The sequence below is a fragment of the Protopterus annectens genome, chromosome 13.part0 (genome assembly GCF_019279795.1).
Source record: "Protopterus annectens isolate FY-2018-M chromosome 13.part0, PAN1.0, whole genome shotgun sequence".
NCBI lineage: Eukaryota > Metazoa > Chordata > Ceratodontiformes > Protopteridae > Protopterus > Protopterus annectens.
Window position 1 is genome coordinate 523,141,188 of NC_056747.1, and position 20,357 is coordinate 523,161,544.

The window sequence follows — 20,357 nt, forward strand, 5'->3', positions numbered from 1 at the left end:
CTAAGTCCAAAATAATCCCGATTCTTCTATACAACTCCTCTAAGTTTTTTGTGTCTTGTGCATTTTCCTTTGGAACATTTTAAAGGTTTTGGTGGCAAAGTCTCTCTATGAACCTTACTGTCAGAAGATGAGAAGTAGAGTGTCATCTTGTTTGCTGACCCACTTTCTTTTGGATAATTTTTTTTTTACTTCCTGTTCTGCATCACAAATTACTTTTATCCTCCAGGAAAAGAAAATGATAGCTGGATACAGCAACTTGAATATCACACCTTCCTCTCAACATTCCCTGGTTGCTGGGATAAATTTGCTTCAATTCTGCCAGGTTTATAGTGAATAATACTTTTCTACAAACTTTGCTGTTTCCAATTTTTAGTACTTTGCCATTCTGCCACAGTTTTATTAGGATCAACTCTTTCTGCTGGTATGCTTGCATCTTTACTAATTTAGGTCTTAGCTGTTTCTCATGGCCAGGTTTGGAGCATACACTCAACGTGCTCTTTTAATTAACAAATCCTGTTATGGAACACTGGTTCAGTTTAGTTGTGCTTTCATAACATTAATACAATGTGTTCATACAGCAGAAAATGACAGGTTTTCTGTATGTACTTCATTTTCTAACTCTATATTTTTGAAACAGCTCTTCTTCAGAAGTCTCATACTCAACCAGCTTTTCCTTCATTTCAACCTCTGATTATTGCAGTATTACTAGTTCATCTGAACAGCTAGTTAAAGTTTCTTCTATTTTTTCCAAGGCCTTTTGCTATCTGAGTTGATATATTCATTCAATGTTTCATTTTTTAATCCTGTCCTAGTACATTTGATTTATTTTTTTCTGTTATATTACTGGAAGCCATTTCTTGAACCACATCTGAAGCTTGAATTGTTTTTTGCTGACCAGCTGAAGAATCTTTCTTAGACAGTGTTTTCTCTTCACCTTTTCCTGTTAATTTTCTTTTATGTTTTCATAGAAACAGAAATTCATAGATTAGTACTAAGCTAACTGCTCTTGCGAGCCATTTTAAGCCTACCCAATTATCCCTTGTGAGACTCAAACCCTGCACCTTGTGCTTGCAAGGCAAACACCTTAACCATTAGGCCACCCTCCCTGTCTTCTTTGATAGCATCCAGACAGTATACTTACTAGCCAGTAACTTAATTTTACCAAGAACATTTCAATGGCACTCCTTTTTCTCAGTTTTTGTTTTCTCACTTGGAGAGGTGAAGTTAGACTGTTGATCAGTGTTTAGCCATCCTGGAAGTCCAATGCAGCACTTTCTTTATAAAAAATGAGAACTGAAATTGGGAAAAATAGAGGGTCCAAGTGTTGAGCCCAAGCAGACTTGAGAAACCACTAGTTCTTTCTCATGATTGGCATAAGGAATAGTGAGGGTGGAAAAGATCATGAAACTCAGAATGATTAGAAATTCTCTCACAGTGGACATTTCCGGCTGTAGGTGGGTGTCTAAAAGACATCCCAGGAAAAAAGAATGTATGTGAGAAGGTAGTAGGGATGACATTTTTAGATTCAGTGTGATGCATGGGTTGCAAAAAAGATTAATTGTGAACCATAAAGCTGTTAATGCTTCTTGACTGGTACACAATGAGATTAGGCAATCAGCCAGATAAGAAAAGATGCACAAACCTTGAAGTCTACAATGAGCCATCACTGGAGAAAGACATTTGGTAAAGTGTCTTGGAGCAACAGAAAGGGCAAAGAAGTAAATTAATAATGTTATCCATAGACAAAAAAAAAACTATTTTAAAGATTATCAATTGGAATATGCAAGTAGTAAGCATCTTATAGGTCTAGATTAACCCCAAAGGCATGATGGAAAATAAGAAAGAATGTTTTAAGGGTTAACATTCTGAATTTTTGGAATGTGAAAAATGTTTATTTGGGAATGATCTAGAATGCATCTCCAGCATCACTCTTTTCTGGGTAACAGAAAAAGTCTCGAGTAAAATCCCTTTCCCACTGATCAGAGGACACTGCCTTTATGATCTTCTGAAGCTGCAAGCCTGAAGTGACTGGAGGCATAAGGTCAAGGTGGTCTTTTAGGGACTGAGGAAGTCCTGATGTTCTGGAAAGAGATTTCAATTGTAGTTTTAATCATGTTTTAGAATATGCAGAAACCAAGAGTCTGTGGTTAAAGTTTGTCATGTAGGAAGATAAAGGATCCCTGGACTTTTCTGAGGAAGGCTGGGATGGGGTGAGATGGGTTTGGGGAGGAGAAAACATGTGGCAAGGGTAGTCCGATTTTTCTTTTTCTTTTTTTTTTTTTTTGAGAGTGTTGGATCCTTGGGATCCATCAAATTTTCTTTTGGAGCCTCCTTGCAACTTTCTTTTTAACTGCTGTTTTCCAGACCTGCTGGTCAGAATGAAAGGCTTACAAAAAGGGACCTGGACTGAATGGAGAGTTCCTTTGAAATGTAGGAACTGGAGATAAGAAAGGATGTTTAACTCCCTGCATGAGTTATTTTCTCCATCTTTCTTCTACCTTTCTGAAAACTTCAGCAGAACCATTACCAAACATGAAGTCCTAGAGAGCATTTAATAATAACTCCTTTACATCCTTAGGGAAGCAATTGCAATTTTAACCATTCATGCCTTCTCAAAACTGTACCAACTGCAGCTGCCCAAGAAGCAGCATTCACAGCGTTGCCACATACCTAAGAAGCAGAATTAATCATATCCATAAGATTAGATTTCATGCCAGAATTAGGAAGATTTATCAAATTTTGCCCCTTATATTTCTCAGCATAGATAAAAGGAAGTTAGTCATGTGGATTTGGTAATTAATATCTCTAAAAGCGAAGATTACGGAAGCACACACTTTTTTGCCATACCTATCAAAAATTCTGCTGTCCTCATTTTTGGGAATTGGACTGGAAGAAGAAAAGGTTCTAGTACCTTTGTCAGAATCCAAAGAAATGGCTGGAGGGTCAGCAGAGGGATTTTTATGCAAATACTTCTGCATATCTAGACCATTATAAAACTTGTCTGGCTTTCTAGGGATTGGAGGTTAAGAATCTGGAGTCACTGAAGCAGTAGGATAGGCATCTTCTAGAGTCCCTAGAACTGAAGGTATAGCAACATGCTTAAGATGGTTTATATTCAGAAAGCTCATAGCATTTTTTTCTGAGAGTCAGAAGCCTCTTTACCCTCCCACCTAAAGTCTTAGCAATAGTGTCTTCAAAGACATTTGCTCATTAGGGGAATTGGAGGATCAAGTGTCATCTTCCTCAAATTCACATCAAGTGGTAAAATGTATTTGAGAGGCATAATGTAGCCCTTTGTTGTCAGAATCCAAGAATTCTTCTTCTGAAAAAAGAGGAGGAAACTATTTTTCTTTTTAAAGAGGTGGAAGTAAACGAGGAGGTTGCAGGCAGAGAATACTGAAAGAACTAAACTGCTTTAAACAGATCTTGAACAAAGTTGAAACAGTCTTCCTTCTACTTCTTTATTTTTTGGCTAGAAGAGACATAAGGAAGAAAACATGTGTTTTGTTTTCTGAATATGTTTCTTAGGAGTGTCTAGATATATGGTCTTCAGAGCAGAAGAAATAGGCTTGATCTCCATAAGCAAACCACGGGCATCCTCTCTGGCAAAAAAATTGGTGGATACTTCTCTCGCCTTCAGATAAGATCATTCTGGGTTCTCTCTTCCTGATTGTCTCAACTGTATGTCGGTTCTCATTAGATATGCAAGTATTCAGAGCCACAGTGGCCTTCAAAGGGAAAATGCTAGGGGTCCCAGGAGAAAGAGATAGAAAATTTGGGTCTGTGAACACACCTTGGTGGAGCTGCGTGTCTCAAGATTAAAAGAAACAGGGGAGGATGTCTGGTTATTATGAATCGCTTCTCTCAAAGATTTTTTTCTTTTTTAAATGAGGGCGAGGAGGATAATGCCACAGCCACTTGCACTAAGTTGTGAAGATGGTGGTTTTCTAAGTAAATATGAAGGGAATCAAACCCACTTCTATAAGTTGTAGAGTGAATGACTGACAGGTACAGGATTTAACATTGTGCTTCAGTCCCTAAGCAAACAAAACTGGAGAGGGTTTCCTTGGATCGTATCTAATGCTTATAGTCACACTTTCCTGACAGAATTAAAAACTTTCACAGAAAAGTTAGAAAAGTGTCTCAAGTGGGGAACTTATCAGCCTTTTAACTTTATGCTAAAGCTGAACACACAGAAAGCTAGACATGATGCTGATGAAAGTCTGCATACTTGGACATGTGACAAGAAGGCTCGGAGTTTTTCCATGTCTGTATGTCACTCCTATACTGGCACATCTGCTCACACTACAGGTGGATGTACAGTATGAGAAGAAGGTGCTTGATCTTTGTAGACCGCTCGGATATATGGTATCCGTGGCAGGATATGTCCCACCTGTAACATTTACTGCAAAAGTGATCTTATGAAGAACATCAAGATGTTTGCAGTTAAGCCATGATAAAGGACAAATTATTATTCCAGGGATAAACAGTCAAAGGGGAATATTCCAGGGTGACACTCTGTCACCACTGCTCTGCTGTCTTGCCTTTAACCCATTAAGCTGTCTACTTACCAGATAAGATCATGGCTACAATTTGGTGCCCAGAAAACAACAAAGTGTACAGACTTCTCTCTTTTTGTAGATGATTTAAAACTATAAACTTTGTCACGAGGAACTGAAAGCAAAACTAGAAAATGGTCAAAACTTTCTCAGATGATATAAGAATGTCATTTGGTCTTAATAAATGTGTAAAAGCAACCTTTAAAGCAGGAAACCTGCAGCACCAAGAAAATATCAGTCTGGGACAGGAATGTGATATAAAAGAACATGAGCAACAGGGAGTGTATAAAAATTTGGCAATTGATGAAGGATAAACAACAAAACATGAACAAATTCAAATAAAACTTGGTAAGGAATACTTTAGAAGAGTAAAATAAATATTTAAAACAGCTTTGACATCTAGGAACAAAGTCCAGGCAATAAAACAATTTGCTCTTCCTATCCTAACTTACAGTTTTGGAGTGACTGACTGCCCCCAAAAGGTATGGTATCACTTAGGAGAACGAGAAAAATGCTTCATGCATTATCAAATGATTTATGAAATCAGTGTATACCAAGATTATATATTCCCTGTTCTGAAGAAGGTATGGGTCTGAAAAGTGATTACATGTAAAGATCAGCAATCATAGGATTGCATACATATCTGCTGGCCTTACAAGATCCAAACATATTGACAGTTTTAAAACATGAGGAGAATAAATCCAAGATGACTTCCCTGCTTAGTTTAGCAGAAGCAGTGGGAATGGAAATCAAACCAGAAGCAAGTAAAAATCAGCCAACAACTGAATGTGCCAAAAAACAAAAGAACGAATATAAGGTGAACAATCAGATAAGAAGGCAAGAAATGTGGAAAATGCATAAATATAGTTGCAAGTACAGAAAACTCTTGGAACAACCTCATGTTGACCAGGACCAAACACAGGAATGGTTAAGGAGAGGTAAATTTAAACCAAAAGACAAAGGGTTAATATTAGCATCCCAGGATAGTGGACTACATACACATTAGTTCACAAGCTCCATTGAACATGTGGGAGAAACAGAAGACAAATGCAGGTTTTGTAAAAAAGAATTGGAAACAGTCACACATCTTGTTGCTGGGTGTGATATTCTAATGGCAGAAGGCCTGTATACTGAAAAACATAACAATGTGGCAAGACTGTAGCATCGGGGATTGTGCAAGCATTATAATACTGAAGTAGCTGGGAAACATTAGCCACAAAGCATTACAGAAAATGATGAATTTTATATCATGTGGAATCACCCTTTACCAATAGTTCAAAAAATAGATGTGAGAAAACCAGATATAGTAGTTCAGGAAAAGATGGCAAAAGTAACAATGATCACTCGAACTGCTACACCCAGTGACTATAGTGTCTTGCGAACAGAGAGACAATACCAGGATTTACAGGTAGAAACAAGGGCAATGTGGAAGGATACCCAGACACTTCCAAGAGTAGTAGCAATGAGTCTTACAATCGTACTTATGTATGTTATCAACACATGTAACTCCATATGAATTGCAGGAGGGGCCAATTCTGGACACATTGCGTGTGCTGTGAAGAGCACTTCTGGCTAACAGCAAAGATTGAAACAATACCAACTTCATGAACTTTTAATCATAGTTTGACTTAGGAATAGGGTCCATTCCTAGCATGGTATTAGAAACCCAAAAGACATGGAGAAATTAAACTGTGAGAATATTAACACTTTCTGCTAGTTATGCATTACCAGAAATTGATGAATAGTATCTAAATCAAATTTTAACTGATTTCAACAGCATTTTTATCACTAAATGCATATATTCTGTTTAGACTGGAGTGGGACTGAAATAATAAATCAAGTATGTTGTATCTAATTTGAGATCATATGACACATTTACCTTCTGTTTGAGTGCATCTTCAGATAATCCAGCTGTAAATCCACAATGTAAAGTGGTCCTTGAAACAATAGCATTGCCTAGTAGAAGTGGAACGTTATCATCTCTGCCAAAGTAGGTTCCAGCTCTAGTGAAATCTGACTGTGCCTGTGAATTCTGAGAGATTCTGCATAGCTCCTCTTCAGAAGTGTTTAACAAAGGACTCTTAGAAGTGAAGACTGGTGACTGAGGGCTACAGGATAATGCAGCAAAAGACAGATCTAGTGGACTGTTATGACTGACGTTGGCAACAGCAGTAAGGTTGGCATCAAGGCAAGTATTTACATTTGGCACTGTAAATTGAGAAGAAGGTGATAATGTCTGGCGAGCCACAGAAGTTCTGACAGATACTGAGTTTGTTACTTTCTGACATGGAACCAAGTGACTATTAAGGAGAGGAGAATAAGTACTGGCACTACTGAACGAATGAGTCACTGCTGGGCAAGGCATAATGTTAAGTGCTGGGGGAATCTGCAAAGGTTCAGAATCTACAGATTCTCCATAGGCAGACATTGTCCTCACAGTGAGTTCCTTCGACATATGCAACAAGTGGATTTGAGATGGTCCCACAGCAACACTTCCAGCAGTTGGAGATGAAATTTCCAGTACCTAGAAGAGAAACGTAGAATGCCTAGGTTACATATCATTCACCTCAACAACCATTACATGAAAATACTGGCAGAAATTGAAAAAAATTATAATCTGTACAGCACTGAAGTCTAACTGAAAAAAATATTTTTGATCATCTGGCTTGACTCTGTTAATAATATATCATTTTGTTTGTTCCTAAAACGCCTGGTGGGGCAGCCATATGACTTTTGTTTTGTTTTCTTTCCAAGTTAGCTCTCACAGTACACTCTGCATATGACAAGACACCTTTATTTTCCTTTAGTGTCCTCTCCAGTGACATAAAATGCCCTATCCAGAATTAATACCTTTTTGGGTAGGTATGGGGGATTATATTATTATCAGTTGAAAAACAAATGACTGACAAAAAATGAGCAACACAGAGTACAGAAATACAAAATGAATGAATCACAGAAAATGACAACCTCTCCCCTACTATTAAATAAACCACAGCTGCAAAACAGACATCAAGCATTGTCTGAATACTGTGACAGTGTTAGGGATAGAGTCTTTATTAAAGTAATGTTTAGGGTTGGGACAGAGGTACACAGTGGTAGTATGAGGGATATGGTTTTTATTAAAGTAACTTGTAGGGTGTTACCACATTAGTAAGGTGGTGCATGCAGAGGGAGGGTGAACAGTAGGACACAGAATACTTATAACACCAGTCAAGCAAATGGTATAAATCTATCCCCTTACCTAACCCTAACTCTCACCCACAAACACGCAGACATATATACTACCTGCAATAACACAGTCTTGCATATCTTCACAACCACTGCTTCTTCAGTCAAACATCCATTTTACTGCAAAACCAATTTGTTAACCAAAAATGCATTTGATCATCCCAGAAGGGAAAATTAAACAAAGGAATGTAGATTTTTGAAGAATTTTATAAAAATATCTGGCATGGAATATGTGAATTCAGTACTAGGTGTTTGGTGTGAATTTACTTATTTTTTCCCCAAGATACAAAACCTGGGTTATGCTAGACAGAACTTACATTTCACAGCAGCATGTGTATTTAATTGAAAGTTTTGATATGCATCTAATAACTATTTCAGATAATGCACCTATAATAAGTAAAATAAAAATACAGGATAATGAAATAAAAATGAGACACTGGCGCTATCCCACCTATCTGTTGAAAAGAGAGGAATTTAAGGAATGGATAGTAGAAATTATTCAGGAGCTATTAGAGAAGATAGGAATATCTTCTGAAAATATAGATAGGCAGTGGGATAAAATTAAAGTGGAGTTGAAAAATAGGGTGGAAATAAAAAAAGAAAGATATGGTTAAGAAGTAACAAGAATTACTTAGAGAGACTGACAAATGTTAAAATATTGCAAAATATGGGGAATCTCACAGAACAAGAAGAGGACCAACTGCAGAATGCTAAACAGAAAATAAGGGATTACCTTGATAATACGCACAAGTTTAGAAAGATTGCAGTTAAGCAAATGTATTTTGATAACTCCAGAGAACAAAAACTTCTAGAACAATGACTCAGGCAACAGAAAAGAGAAGGGGTTGTAGCCATATTCAGGGAGCCTATAAAAAGGAAGATAAGTGATCTTGTAGAGGTTCTAGAAAGATTTTGGACATTTTATGAAAGTCTGTATATAGCAGAGAAATATGGAAATCAAGAAAAGGTGCAAATGGAAACGTTTATGGAAGAATTAAACATGCCAAGGTAAGGTAGATGAGGCTCAATTACTAACAGGAAAGGAGCAGAAGAAATAAACATGGTGATGTATAACCAATCCACAAGAAAATCCCCAGGAATAGATGGTATTCCTGTGGAGTTTGGAAGCTATGAGGGAAAAAACTGATAAAGATCTGTCAGGTTTTGTTTAATAGCATTTTAAGAGGAGGAGAAGTACCAACACCCTGTAAGAAAGTGGTGATGGCTGTAATATCTACAGGGGGTAAAGAACCATCAGATCCAGCTTCATACAGGCCCATGTCACTCCTAAACCATGATTATAAAGTGTTTATGTCTATAATGGCTAAAAGAATGGCAAAGGTGATGCCAAAATTGATAGATATCGTTCAATGTGGTTTTGTGCAGGGGAGGCAAATATTTGAAAACATTAATATAACATTGATGATCCAGAGGGAAGCAGAATATAAGAATACACCACTGTTATTGATGGGTCTTGATGCAGACGAAGCATTTGGCAGCATAAGCTGGGAGTTTATGAGCAGGACGATGGAAGCATTTGCATTCCTTGATAAAATTATAAGGTTGATTAGGAGGCTGTATTAGGGATCGAAGGCAAAAATTAAAGTGGGTGGGTTCCAATCTGATAATTTTTGTTTGAGCAGAGGAACCAGGAAGGGGTACTCTTTTTCCCCTTTTTTATTTGCATTATAATTAGAACCATTGGTAAAAAAAATAAGGGACAATGAAATTCAAGGATATAATTGGTATGCAGTCAAGAAAAGCTGGCTCTATTTGCAGGCGATACTATTTTTATACCTGATAAAACCAGAAAAGGACATTTCAGTGTTGTGGAACATTTTGAAGCAGTTTCAAATCTTTTTGGAATACAAACTTAATAAAGCTAAAACAAATGCAATAGCTGTAAGTTATGTACCTACACACAAATTGGTTCAGCATGTGGCAAATGAGTATGGGTCAACCCACATCTGCAATATATGTCGAAAGCTGAGAACTGTATGCTTACAAATTAAGTAGGTGGTGAAAACAGCAAAATTAATAAGACTAATGGTGATGAAGACCATTCTTTTCTAATAAATGAAAGAGTAGACATTGTTGACTAAAAGGTGGGAGATTATTCAGATCCGGTCAGAAATTATGCATTAGTACTTGGAGATTTGATTACTGATATTCACACTGGCGGAGAGGATAATGAACATCAAATAGTGTTATGCAAGGATATAAGTAGGATCTTAGTATGCCTTAATATAAGGAAGTATGGAGCTGTTTTTATTCATGTTGGTTCAAATGAATTACTGACTGTTAGTAGGGAATTTACAGTCCTCTTAGATAACCATAGCTTGTACAGGTCTATTCCATATGATTGCAAGACCACATGATCAAAACTGACAAGAATCTCTGAACACTGAATTCCCCTGGAAGCCAGTATTTTTTGAGGTCTGGTTTTTGTACTTTCCCCAACGCAGAGCAATTGGTATATATAACAGGCAGGGAGTGTGATGTTTTTCATGATGCCTGCTTCCACAGAAGGCATTTTGACTTCTGAGATTCAGTTTTCTCAGTTTCAATCATATAGTCTTTTGATCACATGAAATAGATCCACTTGTATATGTGTTAGGATTTTTTTTCACAAACTACATACAGAAAGGAGAATCAGGTCAGAGTAAATGAATATATTTATTGGGTAAATACGTACATGGAAAAAATGGTCCATTTTAAAAAGTAGGAATGTGTAGAACCTTCTCTATTTAAGCCAGTCTTGTACCATATTCTTTCTCTAAGTCTAAGGATTATCATACCAAATAATAGCCAAAATATATATAAAAGTTTCTACTCTAATACAATCAATCAACAGAAAACTGAAATTTTCCTTAACATTGTTTTATACGTTTAGCTTACATAACACTCACAGTTTAATAACAGGGATCTCCCAGCACCATAGAGCCTGATGACAGGGGTCAGAAACCATGAGATTTGTGAATGAGTGGTGACTCTACAGTCGCAAACACACCTCCACAAATAACCACATCATCGGGTATATGACGGGAAATTTGAAAATAACAGCCAATGTGTAATCTCAGAAGGTAGGCGAAGGCAGAGGCCTACACTTTGCATTGCATCCTTACCTATGCTTGTGAAGGTCATAACACCTCCTGGGTCCTCTCTGTAAGTAAAAATGGTCAAAAACAAGCACTGCCAAACTATGTTACTATGAAGGCATTCATCTGGTTTGGGTTTGGAAATGACTTTTCCCAGTTTGTGGAGACCACTAGTATCTCCATTCATGGCAGCAACTAGGCCACAGCTAATACCACCGAGTACCTCAGCAGGTCTTCCAGGTAAAAACATGCAGGTAATGTAAAGCTTTTGCTACAAAGGCTAGCATTTGGTAAACATTCTGGTGCAGAGGAGAAACCAGATCATAGCTTTTACAAGTAAAGTTCACTCAGAATCAAATGAATACACAGAAGGCATTCATCATGGCCACTAAAAACATTCAGGCATCAGAGGATAGCAAAAGTATGACTCTCTGAAGAGCCACCATCCCTAATTTAACATGCAAGCTGTTCTTCCTGAAGCTGATAATACCAAAGATGAGAGAGAAATTTTTCTATAACCTTCAGATGGGAGTTGAACCCCTGTTCTCATTCAAAAGGATGGAACAGCCTCTAGAGCTCCTATGAGGACATTCTGGGCCTGTCCCATGTTCTCTGCATGACAGTTTGGTCTCCAAGTGGATATCTTTTAAGGTGAGCACTTAATAGCTGTAAAATAAGAAGTTATGTACCTACCATAACGTTCCATGTTAGTTGTCTTCTCTCGCCTTCTTTCTTGCTGGATGGGTTCGGAGCCGTCCTGAGCTAATTTTACCAGCTCGAGGCAACTCTATATCCCATGATGCAAAGCATGACTACCCAGATCTCGTTTGGTAGCTATAGAAAACCCTGCCAGTAACCTTCTTCCCAGAAAGGAAGAAGAGGAACTAAATGTGGAAAGAAACAAAGCAAAGTAACCACTAGATACTAGTGACACTTCCTACTGGGGCCCATAGAAAGAATGGATCGTACCCAGAGAAGAGTACAACTTCAAGGTCTGTCCAGAATAGGGGAAGGAGGAGAGAAGACAACTAACATGGACCTCTATCCTGGGTGGCTCAATGGAACAGACTCTTGAGAACTGTGGAACCAAACCTAGCCCTGTCTCTGGAGGCCAAGTCCAATTTGTAATGAGAGACAAAGGTGTGAGCTATCTTGAAATGCTGTATTGCTTGCCTAAGGAGATAAACATGAGAAATGGTAGAAGACAGCCATCTGGATAAGGTCACCTTGAAGTCCGGAAGACCCTTCCTGTTTTCTGCATAAGAAAGAAACAGTTGATCTAATATCTGAGTTGGCGATGGACATGTAACAGCAACCAGAAAAATTGTCTTCCAGGAAAGAAATTTTAATGAGCATGTAGCTGTTCAAAGCCAGCTGGACCTTAACTGTAGAGGAAGAAGAACCTTTGGGGTGTAGCAAAAGGTCGCAGCAAGGGACGCCCACTTCTGAAAAAAATGTCCACGGGTGAGCGTGACACGGCCATACATTTAGTGGTAAACAATGGGCTGGGGTAGGGTAGGACAAGGCGAGACTCTGAAACTGAAATGACTTGTCCCCAACCCGCCAGGAAGGAACCTTTCTGGCGCTGCATGATGGCTCTTTTGCTAGGGAGCTTGATACACCCCAGCTTTCCCCAACCCCTTAGACTGGGTGAAAGCGTCCGGGAGGATTTGAGGAGAACAGGATATCTCGGAAGGTTACTTTGTCTCCTCGGATATGATATCCGATTGTACCTTTTTGTCTGAAAGGAGGTTGGGCCAGGCTGCTGGGTACAGCGAGTCTTCCCCCTGGCCTCAAAGGGTGACAGTGCGGCAACTGATCAGGGTGCTGGAAGGCCATCAGAGAGAGGCTCTCTACCTTGATTCTATGGACCCTCTGAAAGGGTTCGTTAAATTAGAAAAGCCGCATCCAGACCGACGCCTGGCGCTCCTGTGCTGCGTTTCGGCTTGCCCCACTCGGCTGTATAAGAATAGGCATATAGGCCTCCTGGGGGACTGTCCCCACAGAACTGGGTTACCACGCGCCGGCCCCACCACTTCCGAAGCGGTCCGAAGTGAGAGACACCCAGGAGGTCTTAAGAAAGAGAAATAAAGAAAAAAAAAATTTTTTGACTGACTTACAAAAAATACTGTACTGTTACCAGAGCCCACACTGTGAACACACAGAGTCTCAGTAGATGGTTCTCCAAGTCAAGACAAACTCAAACAGCCATCCTACAGACAGTTCTGAGCTATAATCAGGGAAGACACTCCTAGACCTGTGAAGATACTTCCCATGGATGACCTGGTTTACATAATTAGGTGTCTGGGATCATCCTCAATCTGTGAAGCAGCTTCTTTCTTGGAAACTGGTCTGGCCTATAAGAAGCAGCGGGGGCTGAATGGGGTCACATAGGCTCTCAACAGTGATCAATCCCCGATTCCTGTTCTGAAGTCATTCACCAAGTCCTGGGAGGCAGGCACAAAATAAGACTTCTGCCTACAACAGGGCATCCAGGTATACCATGCTCAGCCATGCGTCTTTTGTTGGTACATACAGAAGCCTGCTGTCTTAACCATCAGATCAGCACAGCATAAATAAAGAACACCACAGAAAGCTCACCATAGGAATCGTAATAAGAGTCTTGATGTGCATGTCCATGAACAAAGAATCTGGAATGTCTGAAAGCTTTGCCAGAAACTGACCCACTAGGGAGGACTGGAACCTAAAATGGTAAGACCCACAGATGAGGAATGCAAGTTCCATTGTAGCAGAGGAGCACACCTTCTTACCCATCCTGTCTAATATTTCACAGTTCTTATTGTGCAGTAGAGAGAAAATGTACTGCATTATTTGGGCCCTAAGCTGGAATGCAGACATCACAAAGAAGGAATCCTAAAAATGCTTAGACAGAGCCTACTCTACTCATCTGGGGACTTTTAGTGGACATTTAGCTTCTTTGGAGCACAACAAGCAGTAATTAAGTGTTTCCATGCTGCAAAAACTGCATCCTTGAGCATGGGCTCCACATGTTGTATGACCCTAACTATTGTCTTTCTTCTTCCTTAGATATCCACAGTAAAGAGGCTATAAATCAGTTCATATGCTGAACCTTTCACCAAAGGTGGGATCACCTGATGGAAGGGGGACAGGTGTTGCTGTAAGGAGTGGAGAAAAAGAAGTTATGTACTTACCATAACGTTCCATGTTTGTAGAACACCTCGCCTACATTCTTGCTGGATGGGTTCGGAGCCAATATTCGGCTCTGACTCGGCTGATACTAAAGCTCGATAGGTTGACAGGTTGATAGGTTAGTACTAAGCTAACTGCCCTTGCGAGCCATTTTAAGCCTAGCCAATTATCCCTTGTGAGAGTCAAACCCTGCACCTTGTGTTTGTAAAGCAAATGCCTTAACCATTAGGCCACCCTCCCAATTTTTGGAATACAAACTTAATAAAGCTAAAACAAATGCAATAGCTTTTACTGGCTCGAGGCTAATCCCTATCCCATGGTGCCTCATGGCAATTTCTCAGATCTTATTTGCAAGAAGCAATAAGTACCTAATAGTTATGAAACTATCAATAAATGTACATACAGACAGAACACTGTGTAACATTATCCATGCCAGGTGGACAACGACTACAACCAGGTCAGACAGCATAAGTATAGTCCACTGGATCCTCCAGGAACAGGAAGGGGGCAGGAGGGAGGGATGCAAGAATGTAGGCGAGATGGACTACAAACATGGAACGTTATGCTAAGTACATAACTTCTTTATGTTATGTAGTCCTATCTCGCCGTAATTCTTGCTGGATGGGACAGCGTCCCTAGCACCTTTATCCTGGGTGGCTCAAGCAAAGAGACTCATCAGCACAGTGGACCCAAAGGATGACCTGCCCCGGGAGGCCAAATCCAATTTGTAATGAGTAACAAAGGTATGTGGTCTTGCCCAAGTAGCTGCTGCACAAATAGTATCAGGCACATGAAGTTGATACTGCTCTTGTAGGGTAGCCTTTTACTTTGTTGGGTAACTGTTTGCCAGCAGTCTGATAAGCAAAGGAAACACAGTCTGAAAGCCATTTTGAGAGGGTAACTTTAGAAACAGGCAAGCCTTTATTTTTGTCTGAAAAGGAAACAAATAATTGATCTGATTTTCTAAATTCTTTAGTCCTGTATAGGTAAAACCTGAGAATTCTGTGGACGTTTAACTGGTGTAGCCTGTATTCAGATTTATTAGAATGATTTGGAAAAACACTGGTAGTTCAACAGCATTATTAAGATTATGTTCTGAACATACCTTGGGAAGAAAGGAAGGAAGGGTTAGTCCTAAGTGAGACTCTATCCTTGTGGAAAACAATGTAAGGGGGTCGAACAGTAAGAGCTTGCAATTCTGAGACTCGCCTAGCAGAAGTTATAGCTACTAAAAATAGTGTTTTCCAAGATAATAATTTCACATCCGATGAAGAAGAGGGTTCAAAGAGGGAAGAAATTAAGGATGTGAGAACTAAATTTAAGTCCCAGGGTTCTGGTGGCTGTTTGATTGGAGGCCTGAGAAGGAGAACCCCCTTCAAAAAGGTTTTGCACAAAGAGTGGGACATGATGGTATTTCCCATGTAGCCAAAATGGTAATTAGAGATGGCTGCTAACTGAACTCTAACCGTAGCAGCCGCAGCTCCTTCATGAAAGATGGACGCAAGGAAGGACAAAATAGATTCTATAGGAGCTGTATAGGGATCTAAGCCTTGGTTTACAGCCCAAATAGAGAACCTTTTCCATTTGCTGGAATATAACTTCCTAGTGGAAGGCTTGTGGGAAGAAATCAGAATGTGTTTGACTGAAGGTGAGAGGGAAACACACCTGGCTATTCGTGGAACTGGAGTAGCCATGCTGTCAATTTTAGGGTGTGGATGGTAGGATGGAAAAGCCCTGATTGATGAATCAGGAGGTCTGGAGATGGTTCCAGAATAAGAAGTTATGTACCTACCATAACGTTCCATGTTAGTTGTCTTCTTCTCGCCTTCTTTCTTGCTGGATGGGTTCGGAGCCAAGGCGGCTCCGACTCAGCAATCTACTAAAGCTCGAGAGCTATTTACTGGCTCGAGGCCCTCCCTATATCCCACAATGCTAGGCGTCAGATCCCCAGATCTCATTTGCCAGAGCTAACACCAAGGAAAGATTCAAGGACATCTGTCCAACCACAAGGAAAACCATAGTACAAATACAGAGGAGGACACAATGTACATCAGAGTTGTCCAGAGGAAGAAGGCCCCAAAAGGGGACTCTTCTCAGTCTGTCCAGGCTAGGGGGATGGAGGGTGGGACGCAAGAAAGAAGGCGAGAAGAAGACAACTAACATGGAATGTTATGGTAGGTACATAACTTCTTAATGTTAGGTTGTCTATCTCGCCTTCATTCTTGCTGGATGGGACAGCGTCTCTAGCACCTTAGTCCTGGGTGGCTCATTGGAACAGACTCTTGAGCACAGTGGAACCAAACTCAGCTCTATTCCTAGAGGCCAAATCCAACTTATAATGCAAAATGAATGTATGAGGAGTGGCCCCAAGTGGCTGCGGCACAAATAGATTCCATAGGTAGTCTTGCTTGAAAGGCTACCGACGTAGCTAACGCTCTGGTGGAATGACCTCTAGGTTTAGCCGGGAGTTGTTTATGTCTGAGTTGATAAATCAAGGTAATAATAGAGTACAACCACCTGGATAAGGTTACTTTGGAAACTGGCCGTCCTTGTTTGCCCTCAGCATAGGATAAGAAGAGTTGGTCTGATTTTCTTACTTGCTTAGTCCTGTCCAAGTAGAAACGTAATTGCCTATGAACATCCAAGCGGTGTAAAATTTGTTCGGCTTTGTTCGAATAGTTAGGAAAAAAGACAGGCAGATCAATAGTCTGACTCAGATTTGTTTCAGAGGTTATCTTGGGTAAAAACGAAGGATTAGGCCTAAGTGAAACTCTGTCCTTATGAAACACAAGATAAGGAGGACGAATACAGGGGGCTTGAAGTTCCGAAACTCTCCTAGCTGATGTGATGGCTACCAAAAAGAGAGTCTTCCAGGAGAGCAATTTTAAGGAACAGGAAGCCGCTGGTTCAAAGGGAGGGAGAATCAAGGAAGCCAATATGAGATTCAAGTCCCACGGGGGTGGGGGATCTCGGACCGCGGACCTAAGCAACAAAGTTCCTTTAAGAAAGGCCTTGCAAAATTTGTGGGACATGATGCTGGTTTCTGACAGGCTAGCATGGAAATTTGCAATAGCAGCTAATTGGACCCTAATGGTGGCAGAGGAAGAACCAGCTTGAAAGAGCTCTGCTAAAAAATCTAAAACATGATGGACAGGGGCTGTAAAGGGGTCAATATTCCTAGCCTGTGCCCAGAAGGAGAAATGTTTTCACTTACTAGCATAAGTCTTCCTGGTGGCAGATTTGTGCGAAGAAAGGATGATATCACGCACCGACTGAGAAATTAGCAGAAGCCTGGCTAAGGTTGGAAGTGGAGCAACCAAGCTGTAAGGCTGAGAGACTGAAGGGACTGGCGCAGCCCACCCGACTGATGGACCAAGAGGTCTGGCACTGGGTCCAGATTCCACGGCTGCTCCAGCAGGTGCCAATGCAGGAACGGGAACCAAATTTGTCGAGGCCAGTAAGGGGCAATGAGGATCATCCTGGATTCCAATACGGTTGCTTTCTGAATTAACTTGGGAATTAAGGGAAAAGGTGGAAATGCGTACAGAAGACCCCGGGGCCAATCGTGAACTAGAGCGTCTCTGGGGGAGTGGCCGGGAAGGGGGAAGAGAGTGAAGAAGTCATCGCACTTGCTGTTGAGAGGAGTTGCAAAAAGGTCGCAGCAAGGTTGACCCCATCTGCGGAAGATTTTGTCCACTACTGATTGATTGAGAGACCACTCGTGAGGCATGAGAATAGCTCTGCTTAGCCTGTCCGCTATGATGTTGGACCTCCCGGGGATGTGCTTTGCTATCAGAAACCATTGAGAGGAGATCGCCCACTGCCACAGTCTGAGTGCTTCTCGACATAAGGGATAGGACTTGGTTCCGCCCTGCTTGTTGATGTACCACACTACAGACATAGTCTGTCTGAACTGCAATAGTCCTGGTGGGTAGAGAGTCCTGAAGAGCTTGCAATGCCAAAAGCACCGCTTTCATCTCCAAGACATTTATGTGCAGATGGTACTCTAGAGGTTGCCAGGTGCCTTGGACAGTCCTGCCCTGAAAATGCCCCCCCCCCCCACCTGATCAGGAAGGCATCCGTGGTCACTGTGACAACAGGAGGAGGAGGAAAAACAGATGGTCTGCCCTGGAGTATCAGAGGGGAGACCATCCACCAAGCCAGGTGGTCTTTGCACGATTGAGTGATTATTATCTTGTGAGACACTGGAAGCTGTTGAAAGGACCATTGAGTAAAAAGCATCCACTGAAGAAGCCGCATGTGAAAATGAGCCAGGGGAACTAGTATGATTGCTGCTGCCATGAGGCCCAAGGTCTTTAGTATGACTCTGGCCTGAATCCTGTTGCACTGTAGTAAGACTTGCACATGTCGGCGGATTTCTGAAACTCTGTCGAGAGGAAGCCTTGCAGACAGATCTTTTGTATTTAAGCTTGCGCCTATAAAGGTTATGGACTGACAAGGTGACAATGCAGACTTTTTGAAATTTATTGATATACCTAGCACGGAGCAAGTTTGGATGGTATAATCCCTGGCTCGTAGTAGCTGATGCCTGGTGGGAGCAGTGAGGAGCCAGTCGTTGAGATATGGAAACACCTGGAATCCTCGCCGTCTCAGGTGAGCCGTAACCACTGCCATGCATTTGGTGAACACCCTGGGGGCTGTGGTGAGACCAAAGGGCAGGGCCCTGAACTGATAGTGACTGGCTCCCAGCCGGAAGTGGAGAAACCTTCAGGAGCGCCTGTTCATTTTGATATGGTAGTACGCATCTTGAAGGTCTATGGAGCACATCCAATTGTCCTGACCCAAAAAGGGTAGAATGGACTGGAGCGTGACCATCCGGAACTTTGTTCTTTGAACAGACTTGTTTAGCCTGCTGAGATCCAAACTGGGTCTCCAGTCCCCTGTCTTTTTTAGTACCAAAAAGAACTTGGAGTAGATTCCGGATCTTTGCTGGTCTGCTGGGACTGGCTGAATGGCTCATTTGTCTAGCAGTTTTGAAATTTCTAGCACTGCCTGTTCCCTTAGACCAGATGGAACATCTGGAAGGGACTTGGTTGTTTGTACCGGGGTGTGGACAAAGGGGATCTTGTAACCCTCAGATATGATAGACCGTACTCATTTGTCTTGTGTGAGGAGATGCCAGGCTTCTGGGTACAGTGAAAATCTTCCCCCGACTGCCTCAGAAGGCGGACAGTCGGGCAGCACCTCAGGGGTGCTGAAAGGGTTTGTCAGAGAATGATTCTCTGCTACCCTGATTTTGCAGGCCCCCTCTACCCCTCAGGCGGTGTCTGTTATTGTTCCCTCCCCTGCCCCTGGAGTGAAACTCGCCACGTGTGTCATGCACGACTCCCTGGGGTTTCCGAAACCACATTTTTCCACTCTTCTGACCCTTGGGGAATGGTCTAGAGGGAGTGGAAAAACGGACTCCCACAGCAGAGAGAGTCTTGCCTTCCTGCTCACACCTGGTAAGGGTAACTTTCACATGTGGTCCAAACAGAGCCGAACCATCGAAGGGGGTATTGGTGAAGGATGCCTTAAAGGGGTCAGCAAAGTTGCATAACTGCATCCAGGCATGTCTTCTCAAAGCCACGCCTGTACCTGCGGCCCTACTCGCCCCATCGGCTGCATAAGAAATGAGCCGCATGGAGGAGTTGACGATAGAATTAAGGGTCGCCAGCTGGGAGTTAATCTTATCTTGAGCCCCCGCAGCTAATGGATCCTGAAGGTTATCACCCATTTCCTTGAGAAGATCCCTTTGGAGATGAGTGAAATGGCACAGATAATTCAGCGACTGCATAGAAAAGGTCGCTGAGGAAAACACCCGCTTCCCGTACCTGTCCATTGTCCTAGATTCTTTATTAGGTGGATGGACAGGCACCAAAGGGTCAGCCAGCTCCTTCTTTGTGGCTGCTGCAACCACCATGGCATCAACAGGGACACCCTTTGTCAAAAATTGCTTGTTGGGTAGGGCTGTAATAAATTTAGTAGGCCTACGGGGAGTTGGTTCCACTGTGTCCGGGGCTGACCACGCCTTTCGAGCCACCACTTCCATTAGCGGGTCGAAAGGTGGAGACACCCAGGAGGTGGAAGGGCGAGAACCAAACGCGTCCAGGTAGACCGACTCGTCCTCCGAAGGGTTAAGGGCAGTCCAGTTCCCCCTCTGCTTAAGGATCTCTAGGATGTCTGAAAAGGAGACATCCTCAGAGGGGGATCTTGGGGACCCTTCCGAATCCTCCAAGTCGGTATCAGACGTGACTGACTCGGGGGAGTCGACATGTTTCCTCTTACATTTTCTCTTCCG

General features: G+C 41.6%; 1 protein-coding gene across 1 annotated transcript in view; it reads right to left on the reverse strand.

Moving 5' to 3' along the window:
* LOC122787927 (peripheral-type benzodiazepine receptor-associated protein 1-like) overlaps positions 1-20,357 on the reverse strand; it is a 1,795,954-nt gene that overhangs the window by 789,167 nt on the left and 986,430 nt on the right. Inside the window, exon 17 of the mRNA XM_044054852.1 lies at positions 6,439-7,083. Within this exon, the coding sequence (XP_043910787.1) occupies positions 6,439-7,083 (645 nt within the window). The remainder of the gene's footprint in view (positions 1-6,438; positions 7,084-20,357) is intronic.